This window comes from Anopheles maculipalpis, chromosome 3RL (genome assembly GCF_943734695.1).
Source record: "Anopheles maculipalpis chromosome 3RL, idAnoMacuDA_375_x, whole genome shotgun sequence".
Classification (NCBI taxonomy): Eukaryota; Metazoa; Arthropoda; class Insecta; order Diptera; family Culicidae; genus Anopheles; species Anopheles maculipalpis.
The window spans coordinates 29,617,488-29,640,546 of record NC_064872.1 but is presented as its reverse complement, the minus strand read 5'-3'; the positions used below and the strand labels follow the sequence as shown (position 1 = coordinate 29,640,546).

Genomic DNA, 23,059 nt, shown 5'->3' with positions numbered 1-23,059 from the left:
TTATTTTTAAACTTCGGAGCTCTCTCTAAAATCCTCGACCCTCACAAAAAACCCTCAAGACATAAGCCTTGCAAGCTGGGGTGAGCATCTACTGAGTTTGATTATTCTATGATCCATTCTTGCAGACGGCTGTGATGATTCAATGTCCTTCACGTGTGATCTCCCTTTCATACTCCGTAGTACATGTCGTCTATACCAGTGAACTCACACTAATGGTTTGTAGACTATTCAAAAATCCCTAGAAGCCATATCATCCCTGTACTTTACTTTTGCTCTAAATACAATTCATGCTTTTCCCGTGCTTCCTTCCCATCCTACTTACCGGATCGAGCACCCCGGCGAGCGGGGTTTGATTGGAGTCATCGCCCCCGGCGGCAACCGCCTTTTCCAAGCCTTTCAGCACAGCTTCAACGGGAGCCCATTCGCTTTTCATCGCCAGATTAAGTACCTTCTGGGCACCGTCGCGGACCGTCGCACCGGCACTGCCAGGCTTCGGCTGCGATGGCTGCTCAGTGTCAGCCTTATCCGACTTCTTATCACCGTTGGCGGAGGAATCATCCTTGGCTGTGCCCGACTCACCCTCCGCCTTACCGCTGGCTCCCGGTGCGTCACTATCGCTGGGCTTTCCTTTCGGCGGACCCTTGCCACCCGGTCCCTTGCCACCGCCAGCCGCACCGCCCGGCTTACCAGGACCACCACCGCCGGCTGCACTCGGTGCGCCCGGGCCCGTACCACCTGTACCGGTACCGGTCGCACCGGTACCACCGCCAGCCGTAGCTGGTGGCTTTTTTGACTTATCCATTGTGTGCTGCTGCTGCTGCTGCTGCTGCTGCTGCTAGCCCTGATCTTTCCACTGTCACTAGCTGAACAATGCAAAGAATCACGATTGTATCTAACCGCACACGTTCATCGCTTCCACAAGCCAATCGTTTTATACACCATGGGAAACCACGTGCACTGGGAGGAAGGGAAAGAAATCAACTTTTCACAGTATAAACAATAATGCTTTCAATACTTCACTTGCAAGAATTCAATATACACTCGTTACTTATTTTTCGTCTAAAACACATACTTCAATACCGCAACAAACGTACAGAACAAAACGCTCTCGCGACAAATTGTCCCACTGGCGTAGTTTATTGATTCAGCAACCGCAGTGCAACAGATTTGTGTTGAAGTCCTTGACATGTGCTGGATTTTTTACCTTTTTCACCTTTCCCACTGATGGAATTTCCATCGATTTTCCTATGCCTCTCGGATACATAACAAAAAAACGGTGCGGGCGGTCTCCGGTAGTTATTGTACTGTGCTTTGTCCCATTTTAATCAAGCTCTACTTTAATGTCCGAAAAATTGGAGAAGCGTTTAACCAGGTGCTCCAAATGGGCGTATTCGCTTTGTACTAATTTAGTAGATCTATCTACAATAATTCTTCAACTCCAACGGTAGACTCCATGTCCATTGAAGTTCCCCTCGACAAAAACTACACTTAACATCACTCTTGTACTCTATCGTAGCCCGGTACAACTTTATTTCTCCACTAATTTGGACCTCAGTCGCGCGAATTGCTTGCCGACGCGAAAAAACAGCACATCTACAACACTTAACGGTTACGTGTACCCATTCGCATGGGACATCGTTATCTTACACCCGAGTACACCCACTGCGAAACAAAACACTCCTTTACACTGCTACCCAATTAAACTATCTACAACGTGACCACGAACGATTAAAGTACTGCTACACGCCACCCGAACGAAGGACCCCGTCGAGTCGAGCCAACCGCACGGTTAACCCTCACACACTTTGAGGCTCCTGGTGGGCACTCCGGTCCGGGATCCTTCGACGCTCGAAACGCGACCTTTCCCTAGCACAATCTCAACCGAAATAACCCACCCGAGCTGTAACTGTAGGCCACGCCGTACGCCCTCAGCTCATCTCATTAACACACTTTTGGCACCGCTTGGACTCCTTTCTTTTCTTGGTTCGGACATGAAGACGGTTGGGCCGAACGGCGCGTTTCTTTGTTTGTGTTCCTCAAGTGGGTTTGAGGGTGTTCGGGTGTTTTGACAGCTGACGAAGACGAAGCAGGATCTCTGTGGGGATTTTTTTTTGTTCCTCCTATTTTGGGGCGTTCTATGCGGGTCCAAATTCCACAACTCGCAAGTCCTCTCCCTGGGTGCCTTATGTAACAGTCGCACATACACACTGTTTCTCTCTTCGTATAAAGTAGCCTACCCAGAACACGTTGCTACACGCGCAAACTACACGTTGACTCGGACACAAACTTTAACAGTTCACCAGAACCACTACACGAACACACTGCGGTATGTAAGAGAGATGATGTCTACACAGCAATTCACGAAATCCCGCGCTAGTGTGCCTTCGGAGGGCTTCCAGCAGGGTAAACCTTTCGGTCGAGCGTCTCGAACGGTTCTGCCCGACTCCAAACGTGGTGCGACCACCGTAGCGGTGGTCTTAAAACTTTCAGCGAACGATTTCGCGTTCCTCGCTGCGTGCCTGCCTGGCCCCCAACGAGACCCACCCGGACTTTGGCTTTCGGATAGGATTTGTGCTGCGTTCGGGATGATCGGGCTGTTCGGGCTGTATAGTTTGACGAACCGGCCCCCCCCGTATGTACTACCATATATCGTGTGGAACACAACGAGCCACACAAACACTCAGGCACTCGGATGCCTACTACACTACCACCGCGACCGTAGCCTGTATAACTTACCGGTGGTATCCTCGTCCATGCTCTGGTGCTGCTTTTTTCTTTGCTACGTCCGTTCGGCATCCGTTTCGTCACCGTACGTTACCACGGTACCGATTGCTGGAACCACATACGAAACCACAGCTTACCGACACCACTCCCGCCAGCACGCGTCGTCGGGTGTTGTTTTCCGCGTCCAAACAACATTGTATCCATCAGCTCAGGACCTTGTGAGCGGTGACTCCTGGGGAGGTGGGCGAAGCAAGGGCATCGAAAGCTGGAACGACCGTTACTAGGTTGACATACCGATCGGTGTCGGGTTAACTTGGATGTCGCCGTCACCGTTGACTACCGGAAGTGTCGCGTGGAAATTCCTGCGTGAATGAAAATTCCGCCCAAAGTTGCTGTTGATGATGTTTTTAGGGTGCTTCTTTGGTGGTTTAGCTCGCTATTAAATCGGGAATATGCCAAGTAAAGGAACTTAAGAGCAATTTAAATTATTGAAGGTAGAAGTCCATTCATCACCAATTCAAACGACCAAGATTCTGAATTGCGCCTGACGGTTAGGCAATGCGCATTCTTTAATATTCGGAATGAACGCAAAAAATTAACTAAAACTCTAAGTAACTTCATTTTGGCGTGTACATTTTTCGTTAAATTAGGAACATACTCTAAGATAGTTATGAATTTTTCGTTAAGTCTTTTCCTTCGAGAAAGAAAAACCCGATTTTTAGTTTAATTTACCTTAGTTAACTTAAATCACCTTAGTCTTACGAATCCTAATCATTTATAACCAAACCTTCTAAACTGATATGCAGAAATTAACTGCAACCACTCTTCCCAGCCGCTTGACCACTCTTTCTCAAGCCTTTTCAATGCCTTTCTCATCAATTTTTCGCCATCGCCGCCTCACCCGAAGGGCTTGGCTCGAAAATTCCTTCACACAGCAGCATGTGGCATGTGGAAAAGTGCACACAATTTTTGGGCCATTACGACGTACGGGTGAAACCGGTCGAGCATAATTTGCATAATCGATTCAGTGTACTTGTTGTATTTTGTTTTTGTTTTGTTTCTCCACTTAACAGTAGTGTATGTGTAATAGCCAAGAGTATGCGACCGAAGGATGAATGTGTATTTGCAAAATGTATTTGCTCGGTGAACCTTTCCAATGAACTCTGGCACGACCTCGACTCCGATCCCCGGTCAATGCGTTACGGTGGAAAGCGAGTACCGTTTTCGGCAATCTGAACGCCATTCGCGGACAAATGAAGCAATTATAAAGCAATTTTGTGGTCTGCAAAATAGGTAGTTCGAGCAAAAAAATAAAACCATCAATCGGGTTTTTCCACTCGAAGCGTGATTTAGCTTTTCTTTTTTTTTTCTCCCCCGATACGCACCCGGTGAAAGATGGCTTTGGTTTCGATCCTGATAGGAACTATTGGATAGGATTTATATTTTGTTTAATCGAACTATTTGTAGACAGCGTCAGGACTCCTCGTAATCTTGAGGTTCGCCGTACTTGCCCGCGATGAGTTCACAAAACTACATCGACCCAGTCAAACGCCCCTGCCACCCTACTACAGCCGATCAACCGAGGGTGAAAGTGTTTTGTTGTTATGCGTATCGCGTGGAAATTGTTTGTCCAAATATGTTTACAATCATTGTCGGTCGCTTCCGTTCTTCCCGGCTTGTTTGGGAGACAGTGTTCTGTGCTTCTGCGCTTATTACAATGCTTGCCACCGCTTCCTTATTGCGTCGGGAGGTCCTGTTCGACCGTTCGGATACATGCACACGACCAAAAATGCAAATACCAGCACATTGTAACTGAATGGTTGCTCGGTTTCTAGGGAGCGGCGTTTGGTTTGTTTCCCTTTTCGCTAGAGCTGCGTGACTCCCCTCGAGGCAGTTGCGAAAGAATGTCAGTATCAAACGACGTGAAAGTAATGCTCCTGTTTTTGGCTATTTTGGACCCATTGGAAATGATTTCTAGACTAAGAAATTCTTCTAAGATTTTGTTCAAATATCAAAAAAATGTGTGCACATCAAGAACTTTTGGATTTACTCCTTAAGAATCCTTGACAAACCACAATATCTCAACAACTATCTCCGCTCGCTGACACATTCAACCACAAAGCCATCGTTAACCTCGATTCATACTATCACCCTATCAAACCTACACATACAACAGCACAAAGCAGGTTCCGTTGCAATTCGTTCCACTGGCAAGCAATAGGTTACGCTTTTCCCCAACCCAAGAACCCCACGAACTGCATAAAACGCGGCTATACGCGCCAGCCAAAACAAAACCACCAAACAAGCAGGTCATGGGTGAAAAAAACGACGCAAACGGCCAAATCATCAACCATCGAAGCGTGTCCCATTCATGGGTGGTACAGCCGATAAGAAATCGGTACCCCATTATGCATCGATTGATGAGCGTGGTCCGACGGGGAGAACTTGAGAATCCTTTCGACTTTCGGCGAAAGTTGACGAAAAAGCTCGGCTTCACGACGTGGGGATGAAACGCAGCGATTTGGGTACGATTATCGTTCTATTAGCAATGGTTGGGATAGGAAGTTTGATCGTTTACTATTTACCATACACGTGCCAGACACCGTTTGCAGAAACCGGGAGCCACTGGGATATCTATTTCTTTACGACGCAGCTTTTGCTATCGTCCTGCAGTTGACCTAGTTTTTGGTTGGAGTCACTATCGAGTACGTACGGTCATAAGTAAATATTTTTCTGCTTCGGAATATGTCTGTACTTATTCTTAATTGAAGTAATTCATTGAGGGAAAGTCACGCTGAAAAATAATAGGCAAAACATTATCATAATTGGAAGATGTTTTACAGCTTTACTATTTATATTTATTTATTATTTATTAAAGAACAGTTTTGGAAAAAAAATTATATTTATCTTATTTTAAAAAAAAATATCGGCCTTGCCAACTAAACAGTTTGTATCTTTGGATGATTTGGTGGGTTTAGAAATGTTGAGTCACTAAATTCAACTTGTCGCAGATGGTGATTTTATCTTATTTGTCACCAGCCTTTGTTCAGTTGGACAAGGGTTGACATTTAAATGAACATGGATTGTGTTTTGAGACAAACTGATCTTAAAAAGAATGATGGTTGGTTTGATGATGGACTCCTAGCTTGTTTGGCCCGTGATGCGTGGGGCCCCAACAGACCCCGATTTTCATACCTACTTATAAGAGTATATAAGCCCTAGATATGACTAGAGAACCCCTAGATATGACAGAAGGATCTGCCTCTCCAAGTCTGGCAGGGTCTGTCTGATTGATTTTCACCAATTTTTCGAAAAAAGATTTTCCAAACAAAAAGGATTTTGCGCAGCTACGTATCACTATTACATCCCCATATTTTTTTGCGATTAGGAATACTGAATAAAATTCTCGTCTCCTGTGCAGGAACCTCTTTCTGTTGTGCAGCTGGACCAGCGATTCACACATGAAGAGTCTGAGTTCAATGTCCCGCGGCATCAACTCGTGTGGTATCCATTTGGCCTCCTTCTGTATCATGCCTAACGCGTTCAGCAGTGATGATATAGCCTGACGAGTTACACTAAGCACCAAGCACAGCGCAAGCTCATCTTGCGTTTGGCAGTGATTTTCCTCCAGTAAAGCCGTCAATTCTTCGTCGGCGAACGTTTTGGGCCTTCCTTCACGTTGAGTCACGGTGAAATCACCGCTTCGAAAGCGTCTAAACCAATACCGACACCTTGTTTCGCTTAGAGCAGCATCGCCGTAAACACTCGAAAGCACTCGATGCGCTTCGGCTGCCGTTTTCTTCAATCGAAACAAAAACAGCAACACCTCTCAAATTTAGAAATTTTCAAGAACTAGGAACTTTTACTCGAACGAAATAATCACTAAGCTGTTTACACAGTTTGATTATGTCATTCCCGAACTTGATTTATTCCCGAACTTTATTTGCTTAGATAATAGACACACCAAGGCTGGTAGTAGGAGTATAAAAATATAATTGTTCAACAATCCATCGTCTTTACTTTTATTGTTATCAATAAAAACGAAAGAAAATTTAATAGAAATAGGTATCCGATTACAACGCTTCACATGGGTCGTAAAATTCGGATACTTATCGAACATAAATTCAATGTGATAGGGGCTTAAGACTTCCAAAAGTCCACGACGCTTACCTCAAATCATCAGATTCCAATCATGTCTTTCAAAAACATATTTTTTTTTATTTAGATTTATTAATTTAATGTCCCCATAGCACAGACTTTGCCTTATCACAATGTCACAATCACATCTTATCACAAATAAATATGATACTATTTGTCCTTTGCAATCATATAGTGAGCAGGGGTGAAAAGAAAACTTTAATTGAATAAATACTATCCATACAGGTTTGCATCGAGTCATTGTTCTTCTGGTTATCCTCATTCGAGTTTTTAAAGCATCACGAAAACTTTCCGAGCTTCAAAACTCACCTCCATCGTGTCCACACAAAAACTAATGGCATCAAACAATCTTTCTCCCGAGTCTAGACGAGTTTATAGCGTCATTCAAAGGTTACCTGTTTGCTTGGTCTTCGTTTGTTCTTCTGCCCATGTTTGCTCATCTTTTCCCCTCACAGGACATCTGCTTGTTTGTTGTGAGAGGATCTTTGATTTTAGCAGCTTTTCTTACTGTTTTCTTATGCTATTTATCCTTGGCACCTTGAGTGTTGGTATAACTTTTTTTTATCTTGAGCAAACGTAACCCATCCATAAGCAATCCTCGTACCTCATATTTTTTATGACTTCTTAAAAAAATCTTTGCTCAGCGTTCATAAACTATGTGAAGAAAACGGTATTATTTTATAGATAATTTCGTCTCGTTTCTATTTAGCTAGCGATGGCGCTTGTTTGGTTGGTACCTGTAGGCTCATCCATTTTCAGGAGGGTTTTTGCTCATTTGCTACCCTTATTGATGAACCCATAAATTGCTAGCATTTGTCACCAGTACCTGCCGGAAACTGGTTCGCAGCGCTCTTTAACCTCTTTCTGCTTGATTGCACCGTACCAGAAACTCATTCGGTAAAGCTCACGATCACATCGCCCAACGGGACTGAATAAACAATCACTAAGAAGGGCACTTACGGGCTCGCAAACGGTCAAATCGCTTGTTAGACGATCAGTGTTTGCGCCCTCAACCAGATGGCCAGATAGCAGAACCGTTTAACTAAGACCAAGATTACAGAGGAATTAACAAACGAAACAAATCGGCAAGAAGTCTGCCTGTCTACGATCTTATCAAATCAGCCGGTAAGGTCGCCCATTTGTTGCCGGTCGGATGTTACAGCATAGCGGCGATTTGCTCTATTTATACTGTGATACCGGTTTGTTTTCTTTCTATTTCGTTTATTTTTTCGTGTTTTAATTCACCCCACACGCCCATTCATCTTTATGGCTTGGGCTCGCGGGCACACAAATTTAGAACCACTGAGGTGATAAGAAAGGGCACGCCATTTATGACGCGGCGCGATAGTGAAAATGCAACAACCACAACGAACCGGCCCGCGTGTGGCTTTAGTTAGTCGGTGACCGTCGGCGTGCGCACAACATAAGTGGCTTCTGTGATCCGCGATCTGGTTTGCGTTATTATTTATCGAGTCATTTCGACGTTGCAGCGGTGCATCAAAGTGCTGTTTGTTTTGACCTTCCTTCCCCTGGCTTGCTTTTTCCCTCCATCAAAAGTGGCAAAGCATGGCGTTACGATTGCTGCGACATTACGAACACCAGCGTGCGTGCTGGAACCGGTAAGAGGGTTAAGTTTGTACACATGATAGTGATCGTGCTTGTGAAGTCGATTTTAAAAGTCATTATCAAGGTTACAATTAGTGGCGAATTGTAGTGTTTGTGATGATTGGTGTGTGTTGGTCATCTCCAGGTTTTACGTTTATTGTATGTGGAATTCATCTGTTGTTTAAACAATACTGACAGTATGACGAGAGTCACAAATGGAGAAGGAACATTTTATATGATGACTGTAATGTTACATCAGTACAGGAACCACCCAGTGGCGGATTAGCCTATGGGCGGAGCTGGTGGTCGCCAGAAGGGCCTCGAGCCTGTCAAGGGGGCTTCGCCGGCTAGAAAGCCCCTTCCGTCTTAGAAGGGTAAATCCTACCAAACTTCCATCCATCGCCAGAGCAATGCTGTTGCCAGAATTTTTCCGGGAATTTCTGGGATCACATTAGCCGTTGGAATATCGGCGATAACTCCACTCAGTTTTGATTCGATTGGAGCGATCTACATGTGTCTTTGAGTCGCGCATCTTTTGGCTCAATGCTTCCTACGCTCGCCCAGTTCTTCCACGAAAAAAGGGTTTTCTTTGGAAATCGGAGATAACTCCCTCATGTTTGGTCCGATCGAGGCGATCCGCATACCGTTGGATGTGGTTTTGAACTGCGCATCTTTTTGTCAAAATTCTCATCGCAATCCCTCCACCCACACCCAATTTATTACGGAAAAACTGTAAAAACAGTTTTTGTGGAATAATTCGGCAGGAGCTAGAGGGATCGGGATGGGGTACTGGACGGCGATAACTTGTTCAGTTTAGATCCGATCCGCAAACCGCTGGATGCGTCTTTGGGCAGCGCATCCTTTTGTGCGACAACTTATACCGATCTTTTTTCCTCCAAAAGTTAGTGAGTTATCGCCGATTTTCCATGGAAATGATGCTGCCAGAATTTTCCGGGAAACTCTGAGATCACATTAGCCGGTGGAAAATCAGCGATAACTCAAACAGTTTTGATTCGATTGGAGCGATCTGCATATCATTGCATGTGTCTTTGAGTCGCGCATCTTTTTGCCCAACATCCCACCACAATTTCTCCTCCCCTCGCTTCGATTTTCCACGAAAAAAGTCCCGCTTGATGTGTCTTCGGCCGCGCATCTTTTTGTGGGACAACTTAAACCGATCCTTCTTCCGCAGCAAAAATCGGAAGCTTACCGAACATTGATTCAATGTGATAGAGGGCCCCAATTTCCACTCCACTTTGGACGCCCCAGAAAGTCTAAATCCGCCACTGGAACCACCAAGTCCAAACAGGTTTTAAGGTCATAACCGTGCCGGTATTCGCACAGCAAAACCTGGATGCTCATCCCATCCGGGCCGTTCCCCCGTAGTGAGGACTGCGACTATCCAACTACGCAGTTTGAGCTAGTCTAGTAACCCTTTCGAATGACGGCGTGACTTAGAAGGTCGTTTAGCAACGTTGAATCCTAAACATTTGTTACGACAGTTGCGCCAGTCCTCACACAAAATAGGAGCTAGTTTCAAAATCCCACCTGGACCGTTTCCCTCCATAGTGAGCACTGGCTGTTCAATTACGTTGTATCGGCAAGTCTAACAGGTTGGCTGATAAGTCCCCGGTCTAACAAAGAAAAACACATTTTTTTGTCGAAATTCGTTTTTATTATTCAACATAGTTCCCTTCAAGAGCGATACAACGATTATAACGACCTTCCAATTTGTTGATACCATTTTGGTAGTACTCCTTCGGTTTTGCCTCAAAATAGGCCTCAGTTTCGGCGACCACCTCTTCATTGCAGCCAATTTTTTTCCCTGCGAGCATCCTTTTGAGGTCTGAGAACAAGAAAAAGTCGCTGGGGGCCAGATCTGGAGAATACAGTGGGTGGGAAAGCAATTCGAAGCCCAATTCATGAATTTTTGCCATCGTTCTCAATGACTTGTGGCACGGTGCGTGTCTTGGTGGAACAACACTTTTTCTTCTTCATTCTTTTTTCATTCGTCAAGCAACCACAAGTTGCTTGACAAAAGACGCTCTGTCTCACAAACTAATTGACATACAGACGTCAAATTTTGACACGAATCATTTGAAGGTTGGTGCTAAATTAAAAGTAATATGCATTTAATACTAGCGGCGCATTCTATGTGTCAGACCGTTGACTTATCAGCCAACCTGTTAGTAAGCCATTCGATGGCCGGCATTACCTATAGAGAAGGTCGTTAAGCCAAAAAGAAATAGCATCGTCAGAAGATGCGCTGATTTGATATCTGTGTAATATCTGTCTGAAGTAACCATACATAAATTCATAGCCCAAAAACGTCCTAGTTTCTGACAAGGCTTTAGCTAAAAAAAAAAAGAAATCTAACTAACTTGAAACACTCTGTTAGCTATAAAAATTGAACCCATGCATTACATAGCACATCTGAAACATGGCTTAATCCTGTTTTTCACAGATTCTGTAAAGGTTTGGTGAGCTGTTTCAAGCAGAATGTGTTACAAAAGCTTTGAAAAGATTGAAGTACAATTCTAGGTTGTTTAGCTCAACAATAATACGAGAATTATAGGAAAGACAGCCAGTAAGTTAGGTGTAAATGCAGTTTAATTAATTTAAAGACTCCCATAATGGTACTATAAAGACATTAATGGTCAATAGGAGGTGATATATCTCATAGAATATATTTTCATTTGCCTACCATGTAGATTGAAAAGTATATTTCATCGTTTTATTGCTGGGGAAATTCTACTTGTACTCTAAAAATATTGCATAGAAAATGTATAGCAGAAATACAACTTCTTATATATCCTCCTATAAAACATTCTTCGTAGAAGATGAAGGTTAGGAATCTATCGAAAAATTGAAACCAATCGTAAAACTTGAACACCTTAAGTTATCATAAAAGTCTATAACTCTTTTTCCCCTTGTTCTCCTAGAACTTATCCCACCATTCTCCAATCCTTCCGCACCCAATCAACCGTTGCACCGGGCGCGCACGAGAAGCAGCAAAGCTACATTCACCACACAGGCAGTGAACCGCTAGTCTACAGGAACGTGGGCCAACATCTTCGCCTAGCGGCGGAACAATTCCCTAACAATGAAGCCATCGTCTCGTGTCACGAAGCGGGCGCAAGGCTCACCTACTCCGCCGTCCTTAACAGGGTAAGCCGCTTACCGAAGGCAGCAGACACCCCTAATTTAAATTGGCGGCTGCTTCTGTATTTGCCCAGAGCCAATTAAGATCAGTAACACGATTGTCGGCGAGACGGACTTTTACTGCCGGGCATCCTACGAGAACCCAATTTTTGCGAATGAATCATCTCTCCTTTCGTTTTGCACAGGTAGATCGTCTGGCGGCTTCCTTCCTGCAGCTCGGTTTACGGCAGGGTGATCGCGTCGGAATTTGGGCGCCAAACGGGATGCTTTTCTATCTTACTAACCTGGCGGCGGCGCGTGCCGGTATGATTTCGGTAAGTGGGTGAATCATGCGTGCAAATTGTAGATGTATAAAAGGTAGATGTTCTTGAAAGGCTCGTCAAATCAGGACCCGGTTAGGGCCTTAGATTTGAGACAATCCAATCAACGTACGGTGCAATAGCCGTGTACACGTCCGGGTACGTTTCAAGACATTGCTTTGGACCGAACGAGAGCAATCCGTACAGGACGTACCGCTCGCTAGGACCAACCACCTGTACCGACTGTAGTGGCGTGGCAGCCATATTGAACGTGCAGACACCGGTGGACGGATTGTCCCGTCGGATGCATATTTGGCCGTATGTTTTCTCCAGCGGCACATCCTGATCGTTGTACGCATCCTGACAACCGACCGATTCGATCGAGCTGGGAAAACTACGGTACAGGACGGTGCTGGTGCTTCTTGTTAGCCATCCAGTGCGGATGAAGTACGAAGGCTTGTGCGATTTGAGTGCGGTCGAGAAGGGCAGACAGATGGGTTTAATGTTGTCTAGCGGCGAGAACGTAGCAGATAGTTACGATGATATTATGGAGTGGAAAGACACTGATAGTCACTTACCTTGGTCAACATTGACCTGTTGTCGGAGGCGTAACAATGCAAGATCGTTAGCAAAGGCTGGATTGTTGAAGCCACTGTGAACTACTATCTGTTCGACTGGAACTGTTTGTGCCGGCGGTTGACACTGTCTGCGGCCCTCGACGATGCCACAATCAGGATCGGAAGCTGTATCATATTCACCCAAACGTACGCCAGCGCTACCGAGGAACAAAAGACTTCTTTAAGAACTAGCTTTTTTTGAGCAGCAATATCTTGTGACATCATTAGAACCAAACTCAATAGTACTTACAGCCGGTAGGTATTCGCAGGCAGGGAAACACACTGTGCCGCCGTCAAAACATACCGTCGCGTAATTAAAGTTCCTTGACACAGCACGCGCCGCTGTCCGGTGCTAATCTGCTGATACTCAATCACACCCAACCACGGATAACCTTGAAAAACTGGTTTCGCATCTTCGGCCGTCGCTGGGTAATTATTCACACCGCAGATGTCCAACGCCAGAAGCTGTTGTTTGTCGATGACGGTCGTCGAATACGGGCTGTTCGGGCTGCCGCTCGTGTACCGGTTGATCCAGTCGAGATACGTTGCCACATCACTAAACCCGGCAAAGTCGGCCGATTGACAGTTTTGTCCACTAAACGAAACAATGCCCCGAAGGTACCACCGGTTTTCGATCTCGAAGTACATCCCACCACCACTATCGCCACCACAAACCGTTGTTCCTGTAACGCGGGAGAGATATGGCTACTATTAGCCGAGAGATTCTGCTCCGTCCGGTAGGCGATTATCCCCTACTTACCATTCCGGAACCCAGCACAATAGACATTCCGCGTCAGGACACGGCCAAACAGATTCCGATTGCTTTCCAGGCACGTTTGAAAGTCTACGATGGGCATGTACGCTACACGCAACCGATCGGCAACCTCACCGACTTCCGTAATTCCGAACCCAACCACAGTGCCGACGCGACCTATCAGCGCACCAATATCCACCTTGGAACGTTCCCACAAACATACCGGCTGCACGTAGTCCGTAAACTTGATGTCCGTTGCGAGCTTGATCAGTGCAATATCGTGCCGTACCAGGGCCGCACTGTACTCCTCGTGCACGATGATCCGATCGGCCTGATGTTCCTGGGTGTGACTTTCGGCGGCGTACAGATAGGTGCGGCCTACCTGTACCGACAGCCGATCAACCGTGATGACACCATTATTTAGCTGCACGCAATGAGCAGCTGAACGAGAAGTTAATCGGTGCATTTCCCACAGCCAACATCAATCAAGTGCTAGTTACCCGTCAGTATCGTGTTCTGGTTGATGATGGCACCGCCACACTGATACAGGAACGTACGCTCGATCCGATGAAAAATAGCCGCATGCCATGGCCACTGACCCGAGATGGCATCCTCCCCGCCCAGTATCAGCTTCGCATAGTCCACCTTACGCTCGCCGCACCCTTGACCTTGCACTGTCAACAGTGCTACACCGAAAACAACACTCCACAACTTACCCATCGAAAGCGCCGATCGCTACTAACTTGTGTGAAGATCTCGTCTCGCTAGCGGTTCAAAAATTGGGCGATACTTGTGCGTCGGAGAATCCGTTGTCGTCACAAACCTGTTTTTTCAGTTTGTTTGGTGCACAAGTCTCCAGAAAAACGTGTGAACCGGCTTTTCCCACAACCCGCGAAATCCCGTTCAGTGCGTTGATCTTGGGATCTCGCGTCGCCGATAGAGAGCGAGAGTGTTACTTTGGCGCATATGCTAATTCGTATTTCCCATTTATTACCCTCTCACGCACAGGTTGGCATCAATCCTGCTTACCAAGTCCCGGAGCTTGAGTATGCACTTCAGAAGGTGGGTGTGCGGGCTCTCGTTGCTGCGGAAGGGTATCGTCAACAGAACTATTATGGCATGGTGTCCCATATCGCGCCCGAACTTGCCTCGTCAAAGCCGGGCGAGCTGAAGAGTAAATTGCTTCCAAATCTGTCCACCGTAATTATTGACAGTCAGAAGACGTTACCGTAAGTATTCTAAGGATCTTTAGGAATTAAGGATGATCACTGACAGCGATCTCATTCATCCTCAATTTACCAGAGGAGCAATTAAATTCAGCGAGCTGTTTGAGCTACCATCGGAACAGAGCATCAGTAAGGTGGAGAACCTTCAAGCAAAGATTTCGCCCGACAGTGGTGTTAATCTTCAGTTCACCTCAGGCACAACGGGACATCCAAAAGCGGCACTGATGTCACACTTTGGCTTTGTTAACAACGGACTACACATCGGCAACCGGAACGAGCTCGACCAGAAAATGCATCGACTGTGTGTGCAGGTACCACTGTTCCACGCGTTCGGTATGGTGATCGCCATAATGGCGGCAATTTCGTACGGTTCCACGCTAGTTTTGCCAACCGCAGGCTTTAAGGCGGCCGATTCTTTAGCTGCCATTGTACGCGAGAGATGCACGATCGTGCTTGGAACGCCGACCATGTACGTGGACCTGGTTAGACGTATCGTTGAAAGTGGCGCTAAGCTAGAAACGCCCGAGATCGCCGTCACCGGTGGTGCTACCTGTTCACCGAAGTTGTTTGCCGACATCAAGCACACGCTCGGTGTGCGGAAGGTGAAAACCGTTTTCGGCATGACCGAAACAACGGCCGTCATCTTCCAGGCCCTGTTCGATGAGACACCAGAAGATGTTCAGCAAACTGTGGGTCACATTACCGATCACTACGAGGCGAAGGTGATCGATCAGCAGGGGAATATCGTACCGTTCGGGACGGCCGGAGAACTCTGCGTACGAGGATACGGTACCATGCTCGGCTATTGGGATGATGAGAAGAAAACGAAGGAAACGATCGGTGCTGATCGATGGCTACGGACAGGGGATCAGTTTGCACTGCGCGAGGATGGGTACGGAAAGATTGTGGGCCGCCTAAAGGACGTCGTTATTCGTGGTGGAGAGAACATTTATCCTAAAGAGGTGGAAGATTTCTTGAACACCTATCCGAAGATTTTGGAAGCGCACTGTATCGGTGTGCCGGACGAGCGTACGGGGGAGGAGTTGTGTGCTTTCATTCGTTTAAAGGACGCTTCCGATACAATCGATCGGGAAGAAATAAAGCGGTTCTGTGAAGGAAAGCTAGCATATTACAAGGTACCGAAGCATGTGCGGATCTTAAACGACCTACCAAAGACAACGTCCGGGAAGGTGCAGAAATTTAAGCTGGCACAGCTGTTTGCCGCGGAACGGTAACAAGCGGTTTATGATGGGTTTTTTTTAATCGTTAATGATTTATGAAAACATTTGCCTTACTTGAAATGCCAGTGGTATTCATAAAATGAGGTATGGAAATTTGAAATCTTTTTAAAATAGGAGGTTTTTGAAGGAATAGGTACAATAAAAAAAAGTCGTTATATTTAGTGTGTTGAATTTATGCTTTGAGTGAATAAATGAATGAATAATTTTTTCAAATATCATGACTTGTACATTTTTTTGTTTAGTTTATTGGTTAATTAATTGGTTTTAGATTAATCATTGCATTTTATTGTGGAGCGATTGCTTTGTCCAACGGATTTTTCCAATTGTACCGACATCAAGTACCGACTGCAGTGAAAAGTTTCCATCGAAATATTTCAATCAACTGTTTCGATGAAATATTGCACACACGGTGTCCTTCCAGCGCTGTGCGTTTATATAAGATACTAATTTTAAAATGTTATCTCATAATTTACTAATTACTACTAATTTTTCGGACACTCTAAAAATCCATAAATAATAACAAAAATCATTCAATTTCATTTGCAATATGCATTACGGTTTGCATTATAATCTGTATTTCAAACTTCGAGCTGCATCATCACCAATCAATCAGCATCGTACTCACTGCTGCAGCTCCTAACGGCCGCACGATACCATACCACTCTTGAATCTCACATATCTGCTTAACACAATCACATTAACACACTCAGCTTTGGATTAAATTATCGCTTTCGCATCATAGAATCTGAGTAGTACATAGTAAAGTATACAGTAGCTCTTCTCATTTGCGGCATGTGGAATTTATGCACAACAGCCGAGGCTTTTTGCCTCAAAATCCCACAATCCCTCCCCATACATTAAACTCCACTTCACACCACGTGCAATTGAAGTATTTAAGAACACTCTCGTAATGGTTTTCTGTGTGTGTGAGTAATTGTTTGCGGTTATTATTGTTATCATGTCTCCTATTCTCGTCTGTGTTGCTAAACGGGAAATTTAATGCTCAAAAACACTGTTTCCCACCAATAATTCAAAAGTTTGAAGTTCAACCGCACTTCGATCGACTTACCACCATTTTTGTTTTTCTTGTAAGGAGTTTATACTTATTACGATTACAATCTTTTTATAGTTACTACTACCAGCAGCAGCTCAGTGCCCCTGCTACGCTTCCTCGATCGATCCGTGATCGATCGGGACAAATCTTTCTCAAAATCTACAATTCGTTCAAATGCAACTCTTCGCACCACACGCGCGTGTTTTCAACGTATCCCATCACCATCGACAAAACACACGGCGTGTTGGAAGCTGTTGCCACAAATATTACAAACAACATAACAGCATAACAAGAATAATAATAGAAAGTTTTAGCAGTAGCAGTAGTAGTAGTAATAGTAGTAGTACAAACATATACACATAGACGCCTCCAAGATATTTTAAGTTTAAACACGGCCTGTATTCGCTTGTAAAACGTTCGATTCCAATCAGTTAATCAGTGAGAAGAAAAGAGGGGATTACCAACAACGATTTGTTTTCATGTTTTCATTTTGATTTATCGCTACTACTATACACCTAAGAACTATGGTCCAGATAAACACCCTAATATCTCGTCATCCTACCACGTCTTCCTGCAAAGAGCGACAAAATGAGCGCTAGAGCTAGCTAGCGCATCATACTTTATACACAGTGTCCGGAGTTTGGGTCCTCGTGTGCTCTCCTTCATCACCCAGTTAACGACAGTTTCTAGTTCCAGATAGCGACTTCCAACCTACGGGCCAGTGTTTGTGTGCAATGGAATTTATGCATTACGGTGGCAACGGAAAAGCGGGAAAACGAATTCAAATAAAGAAATTAAAACGAAACAAACGAAGCATTTCATTCTGATCATTGGTATCTCTTATTTTCTTGATTAAATATTTTCGATCTCTGCTTTCAAGACTCAGGGGTGATGTTTTGTTGTTATTAACAGCAGGATTCTCTTTCTATGTCTCGTATAAGATGTGAGTCTGAGTGCTTGCTTTCTTTGCAGAGGATCTAAAGGAGTCGCGCGCGCTAATTCTATTAACGACAATTAAAGACGAATGGTTTCATTCACGTATATATATAAACATAGATGGAACAAACTTACACACTAAAATTAAACAACTAATAAGCAACTCGAGCAACTCTAGAAGTCTGTGTGAGAACCGAAGTACACCTTAAGAATCTATAAGAAGCCTTAACATATATCTGTGTTCGAACGAATCCAATCCAAGGAAAGCCATTAACAGGCCCCACCCGGAAGTTCGTAGATTCGTAAACGCAAGAAGCGCAAAATTACGTGCCGGAATCATTATGACCCGCGCTTATTACCCGTCGCATTTTACTGTTTGGGGGGCCATTGGACATGGGGAGGGGGTGGAATTAAGAAGGAAGTTCCAGTATGTTTCACACGTTGGCCATTCCATACTCTCTCGCACGGCCTATATGTAGATGTTTAGGTGGGGAATATTGTAGGAATATTGGTTCTTATAGAATTAATTCTTATCCCCGGCCACAAAAAAAAGAACAGATTAACCACCTCCCATCACGTCCACTTTTGCCGCATTCCTTAACACCCTAACGAGCACTGTCACTTAGAAACTGTCGTCATCATGTCATACGTTCGATTCCGAACCCGGATCACCATCTTCCGACCAGCTAACCTCCATCGGCGTATTGTTCCCATCCGTCCCATTGTCACCGTTCAGGCTGGCCACAATCTTCTTCATTAGTGCGTCCTCAAGCGACACGTTTGAATGGCGCCGTCGATGCTGCGATGGATGCTGGTCCTCCGACGAGTTCGCAACCCCTTCCACCGTGTCATCGTCGTTGTTCATCCGATCACTGCTACGCTTGCCACTGTGCAGTGGACTATTGTCGTGGCTGCTATTACTGCTACCCGCGGCGGACGATAGGCTGCCCTCCGAAATGCACGAAGAAGACGATGCCGATGACGTAGAGAGTGCTTCATCGTCCGAGTTTGAACCGGACACTAGCGCTTCACCGGCTCCCTCCTTCAGGATCGTTCCACCGGCCAGATTCGCTTTGCGTGTAAACTCTCGACGCTTTTCCCGGGCAGTCAATCCACTGCCGGAGGCTTTTACCGCTGACGCACTTCCGCCCGCCATCAGTGCTGTCGTATCGCAGGTAATGAGGCCCCGATTTTCCTTACTCTTCTTAAAGTTGGGAGTTTTATCGCGGTGAAAGATTTCCACCGGTTGATTCGCAATGTCCTCCACGTTCAGCTTGGCGCACCGTGCAAATGGGCTTTCCGGTTCGCTCAAAAGTTCCGTCTCTTCGAGAAACAAGTCTTTCGCCCGATGTAGCTGATGTTCGGCAAATGGCTTCCCAGAACCGGACGCGACCAGCTCCATATCCTCCGTCAGGTATCGCTTGTGAGCGTATGGCGAACTACTGTACAGTGGCTGCTCCTTCCACGAACCGGGCATATCGGTCATACGCAATGGTTTGCAGGGAACGCCCGCCATTCCGGGACACGGCGAAGCCGATGCACCCGAGTTCGAACGCACAATCTTCTTTGGTGGTTCCGCTGCCTTAATGCTGACCGATTTCGAGCGCAATCGGTGACTGTTGGAGCTGCCCGATGGTGGTGGTTTCACCGATGACAGATCACTCGAATGTTGCTTCAGAATCGATGCCGCTGAGTTCGATTGCTGAATGCCGGCGGTATGCCGTTCACCCAACATCGATCCGTTCGCGGTTTGGTTGAGTCCGGAACATTTCGGACGCTTTGCCACCGAATCGTAGGCGGCGCTCGAACGGAACGAACCCGCCCGACGCACCATACGGGAAGCAGAAACCTCCGGCGGTTCGTCGTCTATTTCTAGCACCCACGAAACAGAATCACTTTTCTCCACCATTCCCTTAATGACTGGCGAGGTCGGTGGCGAAATGTCGTCCATATCGAAGAACCGATCCGAGCAGCTCGATCGCGACTGATTGTGGCTCAGCTGATGGTGATGGTGAGCGGACGCGGACTGATCCAGACTCGATTTGGTGGCGTTCATCATGAAGCTCGAATTTTCATGGTAACTCTTAGATAGCTCAGCGTACGCTATTGTGAACTTTTCCGAGTTTTGCTTCAGACGCCACTGTAGTTCTTCGTTGTGCAACGATAGCCGGCTCTTGATTTTCGTTTCCTGATGCAGGTTGTCCTGCAAATGCTTCAACTTTTGCTGCAGTTCCCTAAAAAAGAAGGAATGCATGATTAGTTTATGCTACAAAACTAAGGTTACTGATCGTTTCCACTACTTACTTCTCTTCCTCTGTTTTGGTTTTTAGCTGCACCTCAAGATCCTCGATGCGTGATTCGAGGGCGGAAATTTTCGTCAACGCACCCGGCAACTCCTTTGCGTCCCGCTCGTACTCCTGCGTTTGTTTGCGAAGTTCGGAAATTTCGCGCTGCTTCAGATCGAGCACACACCGCAAACTGTCCACCTCATCTTGCAGCACTTGAAGGTGATTAATGTTGCCAGACGATCGGTTCAGCTGCAGCGGATGGCCACCGTTGCCCGAAAGGTTTAGCGTACTGCCGGCACCACCAACTGTCACTCCAGTTTGACAGGCCGGTTCCAACGGGCCATTACGGTTCTGCCGCAGCACAACACACTCATCCTTAGTGATGGTAAGCTTCTCCTCTAGCTCACGCTCTTTTCGCTCGGTTTCCCGGCGCATTCGCTCCAGATCACGGTTCAGCCCGTTGATCTGTTCGGTTAGGTCACGTTCGCGCATTGCCGCCGCCTGAAGTCGTTCGCTGAACGCCAACTCGCTCGAGTGAACCTTGTCGCGGAGTTCGTTCTCGGTACAGCTGAGCGCGTTGATTCGTTGCAGCAGATCCAGTTCCCGTGCTCGGGAGCTTTCGAGCTGCTTCTCGTGTTCGGCCAGCTTTGCTTCGTAGCCATCGATCCGGGACAGCAGCTCACGGCTGTGCGATTCTTTCTCGCGTAGTTGAGCCTCTAGTGCGGCAATTCGATCGTCGGCACTGCGCTGCTGTTCACTCAGACAGGTTTCAACTGTAAAAATTATGTGATTAGCAACGAAATGGGCGATACAATATTTCAAAAAACCCAAACTTACCTCTGCTAAGTTCACAGCGGTGCAGTTCCTGTAGCTCTGTTTCACGCTCGGTCGTTTCCAGAAGCTGCTGCTTCAGTGTCTGACTATTGGTGCGCTCCTCATCGAGTATGGACTTGGTTTCCAGCAGATCGGCGGTGGTCTTCTGGTGTGCCGTTTTGATTGTGGGACAGGAGAAGGCATCCAACTGGAAAAGAAGAGGAAACCAGAAAAAAGTTAGAAATTATGCTAACACATTATACCACTCCATAGGATCTTTTTCTACCCATAAACGCACCAAAAAGAAATGAAACCTACGAAACATCACGACTATCCCTTTGAGCGCTACATTAAGTACGATTCTTTCTTGTGCTCGGATCGGCGACCAAACCAACAATGAACGATCTCAAACTCAATCATCTTTACTCTGCGCGCACACACATTTACAATCGAACAAAACACTTCATTTTTGCAATCACACAACACATCTGCGGTGTAGATCGACCGACAACCATCACGTTCCGCCTGATCGGGCAGGTCTTGTTACACGCGCTGAAGGTACTAACGTGACTAACGACTCAGCGTTGCACCCAGAAATGATACACAGGTCAGCTTATAGGAAGCTGTGATGTGATCAAATCAAATCTTTTCCTGCAACGCTATCTCCTGCTGGCCAACCAGCACCCAACCATGGGCAAGATGATCTTAGAGAAGAGATGGGAAAGTTTGCAGGTGGTAAGGTTAACCCTAGGATTACCTGCAAGGGATTACCCCAGAAACCCTAACGAAAATGTGCAAAATAAGCGTTTGATTTGCAATGATGATAATCCGTCCCAAAACACTATGTTCCTTTTTAGGTTTTTTACTTCTGCTTTGCAAGACACAGGTATCCTTGCCTTTATGGTCCTTCGTGAACCGTAAAGGATCAAATCACAAATCACCTTTTTTGAGGTTATGAATAAATTTGCATGCCTGCTCACTGCGCACCATATGGTGGCCGGTCCCCTTTACAACCACTAGCAAAATATGCCTTGAAGAAATTTACAAGCACATCTCCCTTTCTGCCCGCCTGATGACTTTGTATCGGGGACGTTAATATTTAAAGTTGCTTCCTTCATGCACACTTACCACTATTAAATCGTACTCAATCATTTTGATAGAGTCCCAAACAATCGAACCCGACGCACACGAACACCAACCGGACCTAGGCTATTCCACCACTAATCACAAAACGATGGGAGCACCCTCCGTTCTCGTAATAGCTAGCTGCAATTAGCAGCACAGAATCTTTGGGCACTTCTGCACTAATTGCTTCTAAACTTCAATAAGAGCACATTGCACTATTTTCACACACAATTCTGATTCCTTTTCCCACAGCAAAATCGGCGGGTTTCAACTATTTGTCGCGACACTCCATTCGGATGCATTCACATTAGTCCATCCGATCCATGTGACGGTTCAACTGAAACTGATTCCTGCCAAACGAGTCTGCCAGTGAAGGACAGTTTCAGATTAACAATGTGCAGCAGTGCGTCGGTGATGACTACCCCATGCAGCGAGATCATGCCTACAGGAAAGAAAGCTCCTTCTTGCTACCTGTTTATTTTACCCTGCACCAAAGGACAACAACACTATGCTACAGATCTCTTTCCTTCCTGTTACCTCGGAAAATTAGACTGTATAGGGCAAAATGCCTAGCACCCCAAAAGGTAGAACTCCGAATGTATGAGGGCTATGCAGATTGTTATCCTGCAGGACAGGTACATTCGCTTGTAGTCAGAGATCATTCCCTACCTTCTTCTCAGGTCGTTGATCCAGACCATTTCGATACGTAAGCCACCTTCCATAGAGCAGTATAGAACATAACACAACTAGAATAGTGGCGAGTAAGTTTAACTCTGCAGCTAGATCCATTACTAAGAAATTTTCACTTTTGCATAAGTTTTATTTTCCAGACAACTAGTTTTGGCAGTTCCACGGTTGACAGTAAGCGAAACGTCACTGAGACAACGACATAAACATCTGTGCATACGTCAAAATCCACAATCAGCTGGATGATATGAATTGAAACTAAAAGTCCTGCACATCCAACGCAAAGTTTGCGATAAGATATTGGGTTTTATCTTAAGTCAAGCTAATATTATTGATAAGCCTGTGCAATTGCTCATAAGCAATACAAAAT

The 23,059-nt window shown here is 45.7% G+C and overlaps 5 protein-coding genes across 9 annotated transcripts in view; 2 read left to right on the top strand and 3 right to left on the bottom strand.

Moving 5' to 3' along the window:
- The window catches only part of LOC126563774 (serine/threonine-protein phosphatase 6 regulatory ankyrin repeat subunit B), a 42,257-nt gene extending 41,450 nt beyond the window's left edge, over positions 1-807 (bottom strand). For all 5 annotated transcript variants that reach the window (XM_050220503.1, XM_050220504.1, XM_050220501.1 and 2 more), the window contains exon 1: positions 323-807. In XM_050220503.1, the coding sequence (XP_050076460.1) occupies positions 323-802 (480 nt within the window). In that variant the 5' untranslated portion in view covers positions 803-807. The remainder of the gene's footprint in view (positions 1-322) is intronic.
- LOC126565520 (transmembrane protein 242) overlaps positions 1-23,059 on the top strand; it is a 479,972-nt gene that overhangs the window by 81,200 nt on the left and 375,713 nt on the right. The gene's annotated exons all lie outside the window — the stretch shown is intronic.
- On the top strand, positions 8,449-15,780 carry LOC126565938 (medium-chain acyl-CoA ligase ACSF2, mitochondrial). The gene is made up of 5 exons (XM_050223137.1): positions 8,449-8,501; positions 11,430-11,655; positions 11,835-11,963; positions 14,328-14,548; positions 14,622-15,780. The coding sequence occupies exons 1-5, from the start codon at positions 8,449-8,451 to the stop codon at positions 15,778-15,780; spliced, it is 1,788 nt and encodes a 595-aa protein (XP_050079094.1).
- Positions 12,045-14,056, bottom strand: LOC126564433 (CLIP domain-containing serine protease B15-like). The gene is made up of 5 exons (XM_050221476.1): positions 13,820-14,056; positions 13,326-13,760; positions 12,816-13,248; positions 12,527-12,723; positions 12,045-12,457 (listed from the first exon to the last, which is right to left on the bottom strand). Exons 1-5 carry the CDS (start codon positions 14,037-14,039, stop codon positions 12,045-12,047), a joined length of 1,698 nt encoding a protein of 565 aa, XP_050077433.1. The 5' UTR covers positions 14,040-14,056.
- The window catches only part of LOC126565936 (uncharacterized), a 111,703-nt gene continuing 106,985 nt past the window's right edge, over positions 18,342-23,059 (bottom strand). Inside the window, exons 9-11 of the mRNA XM_050223136.1 lie at positions 20,902-21,085; positions 20,081-20,837; positions 18,342-20,010 (exon numbers count right to left, since the gene is read on the bottom strand). Coding sequence (XP_050079093.1) covers positions 18,420-20,010; positions 20,081-20,837; positions 20,902-21,085 — 2,532 coding nt within the window. The 3' untranslated portion in view covers positions 18,342-18,419. The remainder of the gene's footprint in view (positions 20,011-20,080; positions 20,838-20,901; positions 21,086-23,059) is intronic.